We start from the raw sequence: 19,959 nt of genomic DNA, 5'->3' as shown, positions 1-19,959 counted from the left end.
GTTCTTAAACTATTAATTACAAATCTTGCCAACTGCAAGCAATGATTCTGAGACCTAAGCACAGCAGTTTCAAAAAGACACTTTAATAGAAAAGGACACAAATGATAACAGAAAGAGCTTTTGCTAAATAACCAGCCAGCAGGCACAGATTCTTCAGTACCCACTATTTCTCACATGGAAAAAGCTTCCAGGCTCTCTCAATATTCCCTCAAACAACAGGAGGCAGCATGCATGTTTTTTAAAAAACCTTCCCAAACAAAATATGCATGCCCTGTATCATTTTACCTTTGGACTAGCTGAGGCACAGAGAGACTGAGTGACATGATGCAGTTCAGAAAGTTAAAAGAGTCTGAATCAGAATTCTGGTCTCTTGCCTTCCAGTCTATGCCCACTTCAGCATGAGGATAAAAAGTAAATATATGACAAAGCCTTCAGGTAAGTAAAATCTGGAATGCAATATATTTGAATGAACACAAAACTACCTTTCAACCTACAGGCGCTTTCTAGGCTACTAATTCTTGGCTTTGTGTTTCTATTAGCAAAACTTTAAAATCAATAAATAGTAACCATATATTTTTTCTCCACTTACAACTAACCTAACTTGGAAGAAAGGACCAAGCCTGCAGAAGAAAAGGTTCTGCAGTTTAGCATATCCTGCCTTCACTTCTCAGCTATCTCCTGGAAAACAAAAACACAACCTTCTGGTAACATGAGAGATGCATATTGTACAGCTGTGGCAGTTTCTATAATGAAACTCCAGATATAAATGATAATATTGATAATACAAACAATAATTCTAAAATATATCTGAAGGTATGTGTGTGTATATAGATACATATCTAACAATAAAATTGTCTGATTTTATTTATACCCATATACATCTGAATAATATGCCCCATCATTTTTTTTCCTTTGTTAGGATTAATACTTAAATAACAGAGTCCTAAACAATCCCTTAGAGTATATTTTTAAAACACTTAAAATGAAGAATTATCTTAGGGTAATCAAAAACACACACAAAATAAATAAACATCACACAAATGTGGTTATATTGTTCAAAAAGTCCAATTCTCCCATTTGAAATGAAATGGAGACCAGTGTACCTTAGGGTAAACTATTTACCAATGTACAAATTCATTCTCTCTTTCCCTGAATTCATGCAAATTCAACTGTATTTCCATAAAGGAAAAAAAAATCAGTAAATCTGGAGAACTCTTGCAAAAGGAAGTTGTGTTTCACTGGATAACCAGAACACAGCTTCTGCTGAAAGGCAGCAAATCAACATTTTATCATTGTCTCAATACTGGAAACACCTGTGCCCTTGTAAGCTTCACACCTTGAATTAGCAGCAACATATTTAATGGGTTCAGTAGTATTTTTTTTCTTCCAGTATTGGATTAGGCTACTTTGCATATACAATAAGAGTCTTGTACTTGTGTGCAACATTAATCCACGTTTACATCTGAAAACTCATAAATACACATGGAAACAAAGGCAAAAGAGAATTCAACCTCATTTTTGTTTAAAACGCTTTCTGTTCATAAATAGAAAAAGCACTGATTATATATAAAAGGGAAAGGCAGCAGAACCAGAATAGCAGTACAGTAACTAATGCAATAAACACAAGATATAAACTGTACCACCTGCATAAATGCTTAAATGCAGCATTATTCTGCACATCACATACAGTAGATGTGGTTTCGAAGAAGCATATTAAAACAGCTGGCATACTTATTAATAGATTTATGAGCCCTGACTACTTAATTTCTCCAGCTGCCAACGTACAGTAGCTGTGCAGTAGCTCTTCATCAGCCTTTAGAAGCAAAGGTTGTATTTCCATGAACATTTAGTGTCCAAACATGAAAATCATGACAAACTTCCATGACCTTCCACACTATACAAAGGCATTAAATACTTTCTTAAACTGGACCATTTCAATGCTACTGTTTTTGTATTTTAAAAAGAAACATCGGGACCTTTGTAACTTCTAAAGTTAAGGTGGTTTTAAGGCAGCAAAGAGATAAGATACGTATTAAGGTTTCCATGACTGTTTATGGTGTCTATGTGAACAAAGCATATTACACACAATTGCTCTCATATTTATCTACAAGATTTCTTTATACTGTACATGATTAGCAATTTTGAGAAATTTAAAGTGCCACAGTTCAGATGTGCTCATCTGTTGTCTCACAGGCTTCCAGTCCATTCTAGTTGCTTTGATAAACAAGCCTTTGCTTCATTAAAAACAAAACAAACAAACAAAAAGCAACAAAAAAGTTTTTTGAGGGGAAAAGATTTCATCCTTCACTGCTGTGCTAACTGGAATCCAGTGGTCGAATTAATCCTTCTTTGTAAACGCGAAGAATAGCTTCACAAACAAATTTGTATTGACTCTGTATAAGAAAAGAACCAAAAATTAATGTTGATTAGTTAAAGTATTGATTATACATCAGTACTTAACAGGCTTAATGGCACTAACAGAGCATTTGCCTCATTTTGTCCTGGACAATGCTTCACAACAGCCAGGAGATACATAGATGGAAAAAAATTCAACTTGCGAGAGCATTCACAGGAGGCAAAGGTAGCATTTACCCTTCTTTGAATGACAAGCATTAAAATTCACACACCAAAGAAAACGCAAGGTCTGAAAATCTAACAGAGAATATGCTTAAATCCCAGGAAATAAGATTCACTTGTAAAAACTATGCAGACATGCATATCTTCTGACTTTATTCCAACTACTTATTTATTTGAACAGTGTTTTTTATACACTTATCTAAATTGTAATGTGATCATTACAATATTCTAAGATTATCCGTATCCCAATATCTGTTGCATGACTGGAAATGTATTTTAAGTTATCAGATAGAATACACTGACATATGCTATACTGATGTACTAAGCCCCAGTCCCCCTGGCTATACTGCTACAGAAGACAGTCTCTTTATTTTGTATTTGTGATCAGACCGTGCACCTTCCCCTGTTGTAACAGGAAGTGATCAAAAGCACTGCGTATTTTTCAAAAATAGCAGCATACTGATTCTGCCACCCATTTTGAAATCTTTCACTTCTTGTAAATAGCGTCTCCACAAATTATACAAATGTTTTGGATCTATCGCACTTTTTCTCCTGATTGTGTGTGACTGGTTAAAAAACACCTGATCCTCTTTCTGTGAGTGATGTTGCGAGACATAACAATACAATTTACACAACTGAAAAACCACGTAGCCTGATTATTTATGATTAAAACAAAATCCTCAGAACACAAGCTAAAAGAAATTCGAAAGAACTTACAACAAACATAGAAGCATACAAGTCCTGTCCCCAGAAAGTACTTTTGACCATGAGTTCAAACCCCAAAACGAACACCTTTCTCAAAGTGCGACTTGCCACATACCCAGAAGAGTGCAGCAACACATTTTTCAAAACCCTTTTTACATCTTTGAAAGATTCTCCCAGCTGCCCTTGGACGCCAACGTTAACTGAGCAGGCACACCTGGAAACAACCCTACCTCAGCCTCTCCCAAGGACAGGGCTAACACGTGATGCCTCTACTGTGAAGGATCTTATGCCGCAGTTAAATACCTGTGGCTACGTGCTATTCTTATCTATAATCTGCATTACATGTTCTCCTCGGTACAAAAAAACTTAGGAAAAACTTGGGGATGGAAATTAGTTTTCTGCATCTCAATTTTCCTGCCTTTTCTTTCAGCCTTTCAGTCAGTTACTCCCACCTCCAATACCACCCTGCTCTTTTGTCTCTATTTCTTAATTATCTTGACTTTTCATTGTTATTGGCATTTACATACACTTAGTGCCTGAACAAGGTGACTGTGATGCTTAGCGCTGTTTATTACTTCTGTTAACTCCTTTGTGCGATTGGGTTATTGAACAAACCAAAATGAAAAGCTTCAGCATCACTTCCTCTGACTCAGCCTCTGACTACTTGTTTTCTTTGCTGCCGTTGCCCATGTTCTTACTGCTAACTCCACTGACAAACTAGTTGTATTAAATAGAAATTCCCTTCCACACTAGTTTCTCCTTAATTAAACATAATAGTTACTTTAAGAAAATTATTGTATTTTTAGCAGAGGGCCATAAAGCTAGACAAATGTTGCTGCAGCTTTATTTTTGGTCCCAGTTTTTATTTTGCCGTTCCCAATGGCCCCATTCAACCAAATTACAGGTCTTCCACATGGTTGTGAGTGGACACTAAACGGACCTGCTAATAGCTCTGATGAGCCTGTTGGTACTGAGCACACCCTGACCCGTGTCAGCTCACGGCACGCACTGGCTCTGGGCATCATCTCCTCCAACACGGAGCACCTGCACAAGCGCCCCGGCGCCGCTGGACGTGCTGCAGGCCAGGCTGCCACAGCTGAGCAGTCCCTGATGGCTTTGCCCAGCTGCGCAGTGCAGGGCAGCACTGGGGCTAGCTGACACGGCGGCTCGGGAACGCAAAAGGACACTCCGGGTAGATTAATTTGTTCAAGTGCAGCTCTTTGGTATTCTGCTTTCGCACATTCAGTGCTTGCTCCTGCGCCTCCCTTCTAGCACAGGATGCCAACTCTGCTCACAGGCTTTGCTTTTTCTCACAACAGCATCTGCATACTTCAAAAACCACCAGTTAATTTAGTTTCATGATACTGCTGCTACATACTGTCCTTCTCCTAGTTGTACTGACAGTGACCTAGGGGAATTTTATATGTCCAGTTTTCCACACTAACAGCCTAATCTGCAGTGTTTTTACTGTTATAGTCCGTATTCTTTTATGTCAAACAAATTGGTTTTAAGGAGTATTTCTGCTGACTTCAGTTGCAAGTGGAGGCACTCAGCCTTCTCGCAAGCTCACCTTCACTTCACGTGCCAATGTCAAATTCTCAAAAACGTGACCACCTCCAGCAAGGTGGCCTGAAACCTGCTCACTTCATTTTAGAAGCTGAAGGGGACAAATGAAGACAATTCCAGAAGGAAACATTCAGCTTCCTTATCCTTGAGGCTGGGCCCTTCCCATCTCATGGCACCCTCACAAGCTCAACAACTTCCATTCCTGCAAGAAGCATCCAGACCACCCCTTCTCAACCCTGAAGTCCAGATTCACTTCCAGACAGTACCTTTATGATACAGCAATGAGTGACAACAGTCCCAGCAGTGTGCATGAATAATTCTCCTCACAGTACAACCCAGTACTGTGAAACCACACCTCTGAACCCTTTACACTCTATTATAACATTTTTCCAATGAAAAAGTGTTTTCTTTTTCCCCCCAATCAATCACCCCACTAACTCCTGCAGTCATGAACTTAATACTAAATAGAGTTTGTTTTTTCCCCTTCTTCCTTCCCCTGAAGGAGAAACAAAGACATTTTCTTTCGAAGATCAAAGGGACAACAATGCCACACTTAACAGTAGACCCTTTTACTCCCATACGTGCCTGCATATCTAGCTCTCTGAAATAACTCACAGTTCATGTCCTGTGTTACAACATTTCTTCCCCAAGAAATCGGAACTTTTCATCCTTCACGCTAGTGGCAATATGCTCATTTCCAAAGCTGAAACAAAATTGCTCCCCATATTTTCAAAAATTGTCTTTGAGCTGCCTCTGTCTTATACCTTCTATTTTCAGTTACTGATTTTTCCCAGCTAATTCTGAGTTTCTCTCTTGCTCTCAGTTCTTCCAAACTAAAGTAGAGACGCAACTAAGAAAAATATTGTACCTATTAAATTTCTACTCCTACTCTTGAAAAGTCACTTTACATGCAACTTAGGACTAACTACAATTTCTCTACAAAGAATAAAAATGAAAGTATTAAATTAACTTATTGCATAACATTTAGCCTTAAACCCTTAAACAGATAATTTGGAAAAGTCTGATTTCGTACACAGAAGCTACTTGCAAAATAGAGAAGTGAATGAACTTTTAGTGGCCAGGTAGAAAACATTTACAAGTTAAACCGCACCTCACCAACAAAGAGCCTTTTCAGTGAGACTATGTTAAACATTAATTGTGAGAAGCATGAAATATAACAGTAAGTGAAGACCTAAACTACATCATTTTAAAGATCGATGCATCTGTTAGGACTGGACAAATGCAGCACTACACAGAACTCCTCCCCTTCACTTACTGATGTTTGGACCATCATAGCTCGCTGGTCTCGCATTTTTCGTACAATATCCAGTGGATAAACAGGTTGGTTTCTTTCAATTAAGCACATGGCTGTTTCCATAGTGACCAATACACCAGTGCGACCAATTCCAGCACTGTGAAATGGAACAGGAAAAATAGTCTTTTAAAGGAGTTTTTTGCAAGTTACCAGATCATATCACAGTCTTACTATTATAAAGCTAAGCAGCCTTAGAAATAAGGGGAAGAACTTTAAAAGATTAGAAAAAAGGACAAGGTTTTTTAAAGTAACTTCAGTAATATTTCCTGACAGTGATTACAAGAATTTTATGTAAATAAAATAAAAAAAACACTTGAAGTAAATGATATTTGAAATTACAACTGCCTACAAGTCTAAATATACTGCTTTTATGTTTTTCATTAACAAAAAGTAAGAGCTAATTGACTTCTTTTTGATGGTTACCTGAACAGCAGAGCAACTTTGCAATATCACACACAATAAGATTACTGAGATATTAGAGTACGAAAATGCAGAGAAACCTCTTTAGTACAAGTGATGATTTCTGTGATCATTATATAATGCAGCAATTTCACCAAAAGGCTGCAGGAGAAAGGAAGCAAAAGGAAACTTACCCTTTAGATACAACACCAGCCTTAAAGATTTTCATCTAGTTCAAGGAATCCTGCTGCCTTGAAGAGACATTTTCCAAAGCAAAAGCTTATTCTAAAGCTAAACAAAATCTATATCAACATTTTAAACCACAAGTACCTGCAATGAACAAGGACTGGCTCGTTCTTTACTCTCTTTGGTCTCATGCAGGTCACAAACTCTAAGAAGTCCATGGAGTCATCAGGAACACCATGATCAGGCCAGGCAACATACTGGAGGTGGGTGACCGCGTGTTGTTGTTCTGTCTAAAATACAGTAAGGTTGTCAAAAAGTGTTCAATGTTATGGCTCAACCGATGCTCACTACAAATAAATCACTTCCACAGTAAGCCAGTTTTGCTAACGTTGTACATAGAGAGTTTCAGATGAGAAAGAGAATGTAAATTTAGGGCAAAATATAATCATGTAAGTCTTAGGAAACTTACCAAAGGCATATATTGTTTTTTAATTAGTGAGTTAAATCAAATCTAACTCCTTACTTATGAGCAGATTTTCAGTTTTTTACTTTACAGAGTGTTAGCATCAATGGTTCACCTGAGTTAAAACGATACAGGACCTATGTCCAGCTGTAATATACAATTTTGGAACATGCTGGAAGAAGCAGCTGTTGTAAAATACTGAAGAAATATTCAAAACAAAGACAAAATAGCAGGGCCTCTGGGGTACTTATTCTTCTCCTTGAAGGAAGTGTCAACTCAACAACCTCAACAACATTTTTTTTTTTTAAACATTTCTTCAAAAAAAGTGAAAATATACATACACATATCTATACATATAGAAACACTATGCTGGCATACTGGTCAATGCTGAAAAAAGCATTGACTGCTTCTCCTGGTCATTACTGGATCATTACCTGCAACACATTAAGTCTTCCCATAAAACAAGCCTGCTTGAATGTCACTTATCTCATGCTGCTAGCCAATCAAATCAAGGAAATACAGTTCTAAACATGCACATGTGCACTTCCAGATAGAGTTAAAATAAAAAGTTGCTTGCAACATTTTCTAAGCACAGTTTCTGACAAAACAGAATATACATAAATACAATTTCTGTAGCACTTATGGAAGGACATTTGCCTTTATCAACACAATTTAAGTGAAAGATTCTATTTCACAGAGAACTTTCCATGCAATTACACCTGAAAAAGCAACTTGATAGTAGTTCTTTCAGTTAGATCTGTCTTAACTTTGATAATGAGCCTAGTTTGTAAAGATGATTGAGTGATTTCAACTGCTAGATTACAGCAGTTGCACATGGGGAGAATAAAATGAAAACTACTGAAATATTTGACTTGATTTAAGTGTTTCCAATTTCGGTCTTTCCTCTTCCATTAAACAAAACAGGCTCACTCCTAACGACCAGACTAAGGTACAGAAGACGCAGAATCTCTATAGCCTAAGCACTGAGAGTCCAAGGAAATGAGTTTATTCCAGCCAAAATAATGGTAGAAATTCACATCTGTCTGTAGGGACATAAACATGTATAACACAGTTCATACTGTGCTTCCTAAAGGCAGACCCCGAGCATTTAAAATTAAAAGGCCTAGTGTAAATCCCAAGTGGAGAGTGTAATCTAACATTGACAACTAGCTCACTGTAACGTAAGTTGTAAACATTTCGGACTTTGTTTCTAGATCATTATAAGAACCTACAACTGATGGGATCTCTGCAGGACAAGTATGGCCTTTTTCTACTCATTTTTGTCTCACATTTTACAGTGATCACCACTTCGTTCAACTTTGTTGAAACCCCACACAGATTGAAATACATAAAAACACAGGAAAGTGTCATAAAAACGCCCTCTAGCGCACATCTGTGAGCACTCCCTCAGAAGCTCTCCAAAAGAGAAATGACATAATGCAACGATTACGTGCTACAATTTGAGCTGATTCTCTTAAATTAGAAGCTCTGAAGGACATGTCAATTACAGCACGCAGGTGAGACAGAGGCTTGACTCACACTCCTATGAGCCCTGAGGCAGCATCAAGTCACCTCCTCTGCACGTTAAGAACTTTGAGCCATGTATTACAGGAAAGGGCCAGTGCGACAGAGATCTAAGAACCAACAATAAAGTAGCATATGCCGATTTACAAGCTCAAAAAGAAAAAAAGAGGAAAGAGTCAACCATGAATCTTTATCTAACACAAATCCAGGTTTGAATGCAGTTAAAACTGCATTTCTTCAAATAACTCAAACGCAGGGAATGAGCATGTTACATAAGAACTCCTTAGAATAAGGACATGCTTTAAGAGCATGCGTTAGAGTCTTCTGAACGACTTCTTTTGGTGCGATCATCCCCGATTTTCTGGTATATGCGCTATTCGTTCCCACAGACAAAATGTATTTTGTTAAATATTCTAAGTGTTCCTCAAGCTTCAGTACAATTTTCTAGTTATTTCTGTTTTAATATAATCACTTTTGATTCTTTTGGCTGAGCTTTTCTAAGGTGATTCATACTCATATTCGTAATACTTGATCACCACATCATTAGCCTTTCAGTTTGCCTAAGGTATTTTAGTACCTCTTTTTATATTAATAAGCCAAACCTCTGTTGTGGATACTAGAAACATAATTATATGTTAAAACTAATTCTTTCTAATTCCAATACTTTTATGTTTCATGCCGAAGAAGCAAAGGTATTATCATGACATACTCTAAACATTTTTACTAACAGTAACAGTTTTGTCTTTCTTTTAAAAATAAAATTCTTTAGGATTTTATTCTAAATGAAAATTAGTTTTTGTATTCACAAAATCTGTCAAACAATATTATACATGGAAATAACTTGCATTAAAAGACTACCACAGTTAATAAAATCTAGCACTCATAACTTTGGAGAAAAAAAAAAAGGAACTAGAGTTATATTGGGCTCAAATGTATACATTTTATGAGGACAGTTTACTGTTTTAATTACTGCAGATAGCCATAGGTATTTTAAAAAATGCTTACTCTACCAGATCCTGTTTCTGTGTACACATCTGGTAAAGGAAAATGAAGAGGTTCTCAGCTTCATCCATTCAAAATGGTTCTCCCAACCATTACTATTCGCTCAACTCCTTACCGCAACAGATTTATTTCTCAGTAAGATTTTCAATAATAGTCATTATTGTAGCATCCTGATGACTGATAAATGCAGAATCATGCAATATGAGAAAAATGCAAATCTGCCCCTTTTAAAATCTATTCCCATTTTATAAATCTGAAAATACAACAAAGCAAGACACCAAAAATTGTTCATTGCCTAATAATGTTTGCCTAACGAAACATATTGTGGTTTGACGCTCCAAAAATATTTAACATTTTTAGCATTTCACATGGGCTGGTTTCAACTGGATTTGCGTGTCTTGCATTTTCACAAATCAGCTTCCATAGGGTGGACCATTAAAAAAAAAAAAAAAAAGAAGTTTCTACAACTTACAGCCTCCAGTGACAGTTCTGTGCTAAGCTTTTTGCCTCAATTTATAGTTAGTCATCTGGCCAACGTTTACCTGCTTCAGGGCATTGACCCCCATTACCTTAGTAGGCAGCTGCAGATGTGCAAGACATCACACTTGTCCCAAACTATTTGTCCCTGTCCTTCCCGTAATGCTTACTGTTGCTGCAAAGATGTCAGTTAGAGAAAATACTGACTTGTGCCTATAATTCCTGTAGAAATTCAAATGTCTTACTGCAAACTGATCTTCCTTATGGGCTATGCTTGCGTCCTGAATTTTGCTTGAAAACAGCTGAGGTGAACTGGCCAAATTTATGTGGATTTTATTGGAAAGAAAAAAATACCAGGTCTTGTTCAATGTAAAAAGCAAAGACTTTCAGTGAAACAATTTAAGATAATCTTTAACATGAGCAAAGACAAACCATTCTATAAAATGTCTTGGAAGGAAGACAAATGGCATGGAAAGTCTCAGACAGCTAAGCTCTGTCAAAATTATGAAGACCCTATTTTCAGGACTTTATAGCAGAAAGCACTGATAGTGTGGTCACTTACACTGATGCCTCTGATTGAGCCAGCACAGTCTCTAGAAGGCCTTGCATATTGCTCATACTTAAAAAGAAAACCAGTCAGTCTGGTAATTTTACGTCCCTTTAGCAAACAACAATGCTGTTAGTAAAATGAATTTTAATAGCTTTGGATTGGTGAATCTCTTTTCTTTTTCTTCAAACCATCATCTCCATCATTGCGATGTCCTCAAAAGTAATAGCTTGTAAATTAAAAACGACCCTCTCTCCCAGCCTCCCTCTATTTGCATTCTTATTGTCTAAATCATCACACTGAACAGTCCACATTACGACCCAAGGAACTGTTGTAATTCATCATATTCCCTTGGATTACTTATAAGGTGTCAGTGCTCTCTCTTCTAGTGGCTCATTCATTATAGTAATGGTATAACTTGTCTTTACAGGATGAAATTAGATCACTTCTTAAGCAACTTGAATTCTTTTATTTGTAATTGAACGATTTATTTTAGTTAATAAAACAAAAGGTGGAAAGATTACAGGGCACTTGTGAAACAACCAATGTAAGATGTGGCAAGAAAAAAAAAAGAAAAAAGCCTTCAATACTCCTGATAATTCTCCAGGTACTGTGAATAACACCTGTAACAAGTATTGCCTCTACAGCTGTGGTAAGTCACACATATCAACACAAATAGTTGCTTAAAATAAGGGAAAACAAGAAAAAAAGAAAATGCTCAAAACACAGATGGATGAAATTGGGTATCAATGATACGCTGCAAAGCAATAACTTTGAGGGAAATTGAGTTAAAGCTTCTTTAGACTTCCCATTCTAGTTCGTCAGTGATTCAAAAATAGTACTTTTTTGACAAAAGTGTACTATATGAATGCTGCAATTCATACTACAGAATTTCTTCCCTTTTCTCTGATTGTTCTGCTCCCTGAAACAATTTGAAGGGTTTTTTTTTTTTTTAGGTGATTTTCCTTCCTATTTGCTATATGACAGATTTTTTTTTCTTTTTTTAAACTCATCTTCAATTACAGGTAGAGCAGCATTACTATAAATTGGGTCAAAAAACGCAAGAAAGTTTGTTGTTCCCAAAACCTTGTAAATACACATGAATAAAAGCCCAAGGGCCTCATTTCACAATTTTTTCTTTATTTTTCTCTACAGGCAGAATTGGAAATCTGTGCATCTTAATGTGCAGGAAAATCTTCCAAAAGCAAGCTTTTCCAATACACTTGCAGAACTTTATCAATCTTGCTATTGAGGTTGCTTGCCTTTATAAAGACCAATGTAGTGATGCTGACATTAGCTGAGGTAGTAATAAAATCATGGTTTGATTTCAGGTGACTTTTCCTGTAATCTTCAAATACTACTACAACTTTTGCAGGACAAAGTTTTGCAAAGTCTCTTCTTAATTCCAGGAGCCCCCTTAGAAGAATATCTTTGGTCAGCTTTAGAAAAGAAGCTCAAATGACCACACAATTAGGAAATACTTTAACACTGCAGGGAATTCTCTCACTCTTGTAACAAACTTTACAGGTTCTTCAAGGGTTTTACCAAAATTCACACTCAATGCACATGGTTTTCAATTTTAAGGGTCATATTTTAACTTTAAGAAGCAGCTGGATGTTGAGAATTCCCACTTTACTTAAGTGTATAAATTGGTCTTTACTGAAGAGCCAAACAAGCAAACGGCATCCCCCTTCAAAGAGCTGCTTATCAAACATAAAAAATCGTGCCATTTTTGTCAATGAAGACACAATCTACACAAGCATATGCCTTCCCACTAGAAAAAGTGCTCAACTGTTTGTTAGCATGAGAATATTCAATGTACAAATTCTCATCTGTGATTTTCACATCTACAAACATGCGAAGCTAGGCACGCTAAACTCTTTCTCCTTCTTTCTCAAATGGAATTAACTTGTGTGAAAAAGACCAACTGCCTTATTCTCACTAGAGCTCTTCCTTATCACATGCCTGAAATAAAAACACATACTCAAATTACAGCCACTGGGAGACTTACTCAAAATTATTAAACTATTTGACAAATACTAACCCAGAAATGCTATTCCAATAGAAATACATTTGTAAGAACAAGTATTTAAGGAGGGTCTAGACTAAAAGTTACAAAACATAAATTAAATTAGCTAATTTGAAGGGGAGAAAAAAACAATTTTGCTAAGTATTCTGTGCAGTACTGCTTTAATGTATGCTCCTGTAGTGTCAGCATCCAAATCAGCACTGAAATCAGTATTACTTCTTGACCTGATGGCCCCATCTAGCAATGGAGACAGTGTAAACCCTTGATTAAAGAATAGAACCAGCATCTGTCATACTTATGGTTACAAAGGAAATCTGAATCATATTAAGACAAAAATTGGATGCACTGACAAGTGAAAAATTCACAAAACTAAGAGATTGCCATCTCAGTATAAGAATGTTGTCTGGAAATGCTACATTTAAAATTAGCCTCCTCTTCTTAATTACTGATAGCAACTCCAGTAGCTAAAATATGCTTAATTATGCATTAATGAATTGCTTATAAGTCAGAAAGAAGAGTGGCCAATGACTAATACAGGAACTCTGTACTAGCACTTATTCAGCACACAGTGATTTCTTACACAGATATCTTATGACAGCACAAAGCCTTCATTTTTTTTTCAGGAGATATTTTGCAATCACAGAGTTTTGGAAAAGAAACATAGAGAGAAATTGTCTAAGAAATGTAGGACAGCTCGGGAACAGAAGCCAAACCTCAGTCCCTAAAACTCCAGTTTTTATAGCCTGGATGTGATGCAAACAGATTTTACAACACTAGCTCATATGTAAGAAGTATTTTGCATACTCCGCTTTGCCTTTGCTTTATAACCTTTTCACTAGAATAAAATATTAACAGCTAAGGAATGCAAGTATCTTATGTAAATGGACTACATTCACACTGAGATAGATAAAGGTTTCTTCTTTTTCAACAACTGACTAAAGATGATTAAAAGGAGCTGCTGAGATTCTGCATCTTCTCTCTAAACTGTTACAATTCAGTTTCCTGCTAGCTATTTTATCCACATGTGCCACTAACTTAGTGACCCATATTCCATACTTGAAAGAGCACAGTTGCACAGCAAACAATAACAGCAAGAACAAAAAAATTCAAAATATAACTCTTGTTGAAAACCTAAATATCAGTGAAGAGTCAATGATTATAAATACAGTTTACAGTAAAGCCATGAACTTCTTTATAACATTTATTTCCTGTTTAGCATAACAAATACCTATTGTGTTCTAGAACTGTAGAAAAAAACACAGTGATATATGAAGGGTTTATTCCTAGTGTTTTAAAGAGTTCACTCAAATACGTTTTTGAGGAACCCTGAAAAGACTGCATTGTGTTCATTTTTATTCAAAAAATAAAAAAAGTATTATGTATGTTTGTATATGCACCAAGTCTGTATCTACCCATCTGTACACACACACGCACACATACTCAGTCAGCTTGCTTAGAGATAAACGGACAGTTACCTCAACATTGGTAATCATCATTTCTCTCACGACATATGCAATCGTACAATCTTCAGACTGGCACCTGACACGAAAGTTGCCATATTCCATTATATCTGGGGGATCGGGCCAGTACTGATGACATTTGGTCTGTAAAGACAAGGCAAAATTAAGGACATATCAGGAACTGAAACAGACACTTCCCTATCCTACCTTTGCCCTTTGCTAGCTTGCTTATTTTATTCTACAGGTAATTCAAAGAGTACAAAAACTGTGACGGTTTGCTGATGAGGTCTTTGCATTCAAATTGAAAATTCATAGGACACCGCAGGCTATATTTGCTATAAACTCATATTTTAGTCATTTATAATAAAAATTGAGTACAAGATGAAAGCTTTCTCTCTGGCTCTCATTCACAGCCATCTAGGAAAACAAGTTTTTGAAGCATGACGTAGGAGAAATAGGTGAAATGTTCCGTTTCAGTAAGAAAATTGCACGGGAAGAGGAAGGGGAATTTTTTAGGTCATAGAGAAGACAGAAGCTTTTCTTGGAGGTGTACACTGAAAGGACAACTGGCAAGTGACAGAGGGTGCAGGGTTATGGATTAGATACAGGAAAAACAATTACGGTGAGGATTGGTCAAACACTGAAGCAAGAGGCTGTGGAATGTCTATCCATGGCAGTAATGAAAACTTCACTGACATTACGCTGTACGACCTGATTAAAACTCAGAGCTAGCCACGCCTTGAGCAGGGAATTTGACCAGACAGCTCCAGAAGTCCCTTCCTACTGTGAATTATTCTTAGATTTTATGAAATAATGGTGAATTGCCCTGTACATGCATGACCTTCTCTCTTTCGACATTATTTATAACCTTACAGTGCAATATTTGCAGTTTAAGTACTAGTTTGAAATCTCAAATAAAGAATGATTTCTCCGCCAAGCAAAGAAAAAACCCACACTAATACATATATGCATATTTAAAGTGAGACATTCTTTGAAGACAGAACTGCAGTGTCCAGGCTTAGCGACACGAATGCCATTAACTTTAGCGGGTGTTTGTGTGCATACAACACGAGGAAGTCTTATAATTAGCTAATGTGTTCCTTCAATCATTACATGCAATCCCAGAAGTGCTAAGATGACAGGTTAAATGGGATAGGTGCATCAGTGAGTGTAGACAGAGGAGGGAACAAGCCTTTCTGGGGAAACCTGTGCTTGTGATCTGCAACCTCCTCTTCTGTGTTCTGGCTTTACCACCCATTTGGTAACTGATGTTGACTGCTCAGGAAAAATACTTAATACATGTTCTGAAGAGGCCGTTTTAGAGAAGTTGCCCATTTTCATTTGGATGGTATGTGCCTAGATGGCTATTTTGAATGAAAACATCCCTTTCTTCCAAAAGGAAAGCGAGAGAGAAAAACAGAAGGAGAGGTTCTCATTTAACTTCAAGAACATCCTGTTACTGGCTGTGACAAATGTGATCTTGGCCCACCAGTAACATTACAAAAGCACCTCTAGCTAAGGTAGCTTTCCTGGTCTTTAGTCCTAGACCATAGTCATATACCTCCCCTTATGCATAGATGCAAACCCCTACTTGTTTGTTTTTTTGTAATATCCTGCACAGTCAGAATTTCATGCTATCTCTTTCATTGAGAGCCATAACCCTGACAACATCAGTGACCCTTTGTAATAAAAATACTGCCAATCATGCCAACAAACTTGTCTTGTCTTCTTTCCAGAGTTAGTGACAGAGCCTCAATTTCTCCTACATTCTCCTCCTTCCCCAACTCAGATCCCCAGTAGCTAAAAACACCCAGCCTCTGCAGGTTATCTGTATGGGCAGACAGACCAACCCAGCTCTTCTTCCACTTTCTGGAGGATTAACACTTTAAACCTTTTGGCATTTGAATCTTTTTGGCATTCACTTCTCTTCACTGTTCTACTCAGTTTGATTTGAAAAGCAGGGCAGAGTCAGTGAACAGATTTCTAATTGACATGGAGTCACAAACACTGAAGTGAGTATCAGAGTTACTGGGTAATGCACAACCCTGCAGTGGAAATCTCCACCTGAGACTGGTAAACAGTTTTATGAAGTAGTCATATGATGCCAATTGATAAGCAGTAAATGCTGCCAGACACCATGTCAGGAGAAGGGGAAAAAAAAAAATATATATATATATAAGTTCGGGTTCTCTCTCAGCACTACTTACTGTAATAGCCCTAATGGAAATAAGCTGCTCAAAGCACTATGTAAAAATCTTTATAAGGGTTGCCACAAGCATCCAGCACTGTGATGAATCTTTCTTCAGGCAGGAAATTTCACTGCAGCAGGAAAATATAGCATATGTAAAAAGAGTTTGGCATGCTGTGGATGTAGCCTCCAGTTTGAAGCTGCTGCCTTTTATGCATTTTGTCAGGTTGCTTCTTAGCAACACCTCTGCTGTGCAGTGAATACGCTGCTTTTGAATTGCACAAGGCAACCTTGTTAAGCTTCCCTAGAAGACACTGATCAGCTTTAAAATTATGTCCATCTTGACATTTTGGATTTTTCCTCTCTTAGCAACTGCTTTTAAGGTCTTGTTTGTTTATTTTTGTAGCATGCTTCTATACATATATACATACATACATATATATATATATATATATATATGTAGAGAGAGAGAGAGAGAGAACACACATATATATATATATATATATATATATATATATATCTCACAAAATTTGCTGACTGGTAGAGAAAAATGTCTCCTTAAATACATTAGGAATATAACTTATGAAGAAAATACATCAAAAACATAAATCTTTTGCTATTCCTGCAAAATGTACCACAAACTACAAGCTGTCCAGCAAATAGAAAATGGAGCAAATAGCAGAAATGGAGAATGGGGGAAGGGAAGTGCGATGTATAACTTTAAAAAGACAGAGCTTAGCAGCAAATTATCTTGAATGTTCCCGCTCAAGGGTAATATTATAGAAAAGTACTGACCTGTGCTTTTCCACAGCAAGAAAAGGAAAGCAAGAAGCTACTTCTACTGTAGTGCAGAGGAAAGATGAGGGAACACCAGAGAATGTTCAATAATAGCTGATCCTGTGAATAACTATGTCATCTAACCACAGGTAAAATTTGTTACTTTGCAGTTTTCATGCAACTTACCCATTTTACTGAAGGATTGTATCAAAACAAGATAGAATACAACGGACATTGCTATAATTTTCCCTGTATTATATCAAAATCAATGAAATGTAAGAATTTGTGGAAAAAGAATAGAAATATCAAAGTAATTTTAGGGAAGAGAACCTACCATAAAAAAAAAAAAAAGGCTAAATTGCTGAATTGTGACCACGAGTGTGCTAAAGTTAAGAGCCATTAAAGCACCAGATTCCAGCCTGGAGCCACAGGGCAGCTCAGTCGTGCCCAGGCTGCTCGATGCTCCCAGGCGCCGGTCAGCTAAATCCCTGGGAGCGCGTGCGCACTGCGGAGTCCAGCTCTCCCCGGGGCAGGGTCGCACGCAGTGCGGGCCTGGCCAGCAGAACTGGAGGCAACGCAGTGATTGCCAGTCATCAGACTGCAGATTTACAGGGTTTTGTTTTTAAAGTATCTGCTCCTCCAAGTAAATCAAAAAGCCTGGTCTTCGGAGAAATGACTCAGAACAACTAGCTGGCCTTTTAGCAGTGGGGGTATTTAATCACAACTCAGGAAAAGTAGCTTAAAGACACAATATTCGTTGCACAAAGTACCTGAACACACTTACCCGCCCTCGTTCAGTGAGAGTTGTTAACATAATGATCAGCGATAACTTGTGATCCCAGACTACTTGCCAGAAGTGCGCGCAAGTATGTGGAAGAGGCCCTTGAGTAGCAATGTACCTGTTCACAACACCCACAGTGGGAATTTCCATCTGAAAACAGAAGGAAAACCCCTATGTAAAGCTTGCTATCCGTTTTATTCGGCATTTCTTTTATATGAAGGAAGTTGAGAAAAGATTAAGAAAGCAAACTGAGTAATAAGATAATCAAGAGCATAATTTGATAAACAGTCTTCAAAGTAACAAGCACAGTACAAACACTTTAAGATTTCCCATGCAGGATATCATGAAGAGGGCCAAAATCTTTTCCACCTTCACCCAACTTGGCCTTCTCCGGTGAAAAAGAAAATACAGCAAAACACTCCACCACTCCTGCCAGCAGCTACGTATCCTGTAACCTGCACATCTTTGCTTGGCTTTACCTACTGCTTTTGTTCCATTAAAAATAATAAGCTTTTATTTGAATTGAAATAATCTGAACTGAAATTCAGCCCCTCTAGCATGAGGAAAACTAGGTGTGATATATAGAGAAACTGGCAGTGACAACTTCACTGAAATGATCTACCCACCCACACTGTACCACTGAGTCCAGTAAGTTAAGAGTTCATTCTGTGATTCAGGTACTTAACATATGAACCTGACACAAAAATCTATCTTCACCTCCCCATCCCTCCTCCTGTTTTATTCCCTGCTCCCCAAGCTACATGATTATGGCAATTCGATCTCTGGTTTCTCATTTGGACCATCACAACATTGCTGGTAGACCATGAGGGGGAAAGACTTGGTTCTGGGCTATATGAGAAAAATTTAAGAATTTGCAAAATAAAGAGAAAAATCAATCTAAAGAAAAGGACATTTGTTGAGTGGATTAAAAATACAGTTTCATTCACACTGCAAAAAAGATTGATTCTAAACATTCAAACTCAGCCATCAAATTTTAACAGGTACACAAATAAAATAGACATTTAAATTCATTTTAAATACCTAAAATATATTTAAATATGCAATAGAAAACCATGGGCAAAACAACACCCTTAAAAATGTATCCAAACACAAACCACTCTAATATTTCTTGTGATTTTGTGGAGTTGATTTGGAAGCCAAAATCGGCAACAGTTCTATCTTAAACGCTGCTAAAATATTTTTGTTCTACAAGACTGTGCTTCAACATGAAAAAACTTTCAGCAACTAAGAAAAAGCTACAGAAGAGACTTAATCACCTCATTAAATTAATGATTATTGGCAACCACAAGTAAAAAAAATGGAAGCAATCTTCATCAACAATAGCATAAAAAGTTAAACGTAGTTTGAAGTGTTACTCATTTTCTCAGGTTTATGTAAGCAAAAAATATTAAATTCCCATCAAATTATGTGATGCAGTGTATGGAAATACAAACAGATTATATTGGTTAAAGACCCTGTGCATATCCTAATGGATTCCATGTGCTTTAATCCAGCATGTTGGGATGGTTACTTATTTTACACAAGAGATCTTTTGCAACGGTTAAGGAGTTCAAGTTGGGGTGCCCTCCCTCCCTTCCCAAATCAAATGCAAGCCCTTTATCCTTAAAAAAAGCTAAGTTTAGTGCTACTAACATAGAAACATAGAAATTGCACATATGGAGGTATCTGACTTACATTAACATAGTTTGCATTAATGTAATCTTCATCTCCCTGTAATATTATCCTTGTTGCATCATCTGCACATAAAATAAAGAGAGAATCAAATTAACAGCCGAGGGACATGCTTTTAAGCCAAAGGCAAGAACTGCAACCATATGAACAGCAGAGTACAGAGCAAAATAGATCACCTTTTATAAGGTAAAATGAGCATTTATGTAACTCTGGTTATGCAATAGAATCTTTATTCAGAAAGTTCAGAAGTTCAACACAACAGTTCCATACA

The 19,959-nt window shown here is 37.0% G+C and overlaps 1 protein-coding gene across 2 annotated transcripts in view; it reads right to left on the bottom strand.

Annotated features, from left to right (window-relative positions):
- Positions 1 to 1,962: 1,962 nt before the first annotated feature.
- The window catches only part of PTPN3 (protein tyrosine phosphatase non-receptor type 3), an 84,480-nt gene continuing 66,483 nt past the window's right edge, over positions 1,963 to 19,959 (bottom strand). For both annotated transcript variants that reach the window (XM_010222790.2, XM_010222791.2), the window contains exons 21-26: positions 19,692 to 19,753; positions 18,000 to 18,146; positions 14,266 to 14,394; positions 6,893 to 7,038; positions 6,125 to 6,260; positions 1,963 to 2,393 (exon numbers count right to left, since the gene is read on the bottom strand). In XM_010222790.2, coding sequence (XP_010221092.2) covers positions 2,316 to 2,393; positions 6,125 to 6,260; positions 6,893 to 7,038; positions 14,266 to 14,394; positions 18,000 to 18,146; positions 19,692 to 19,753 — 698 coding nt within the window. In that variant the 3' untranslated portion in view covers positions 1,963 to 2,315. The remainder of the gene's footprint in view (positions 2,394 to 6,124; positions 6,261 to 6,892; positions 7,039 to 14,265; positions 14,395 to 17,999; positions 18,147 to 19,691; positions 19,754 to 19,959) is intronic.

The sequence above is a fragment of the Tinamus guttatus genome, unplaced genomic scaffold (assembly GCF_059628265.1).
Source record: "Tinamus guttatus ecotype Peru unplaced genomic scaffold, ASM5962826v1 Tinamus_guttatus_pri_ptg000025l, whole genome shotgun sequence".
NCBI lineage: Eukaryota > Metazoa > Chordata > Aves > Tinamiformes > Tinamidae > Tinamus > Tinamus guttatus.
Note: the sequence above shows the minus strand (reverse complement) of the source record. Positions and strands in the feature narration are given on the sequence as shown.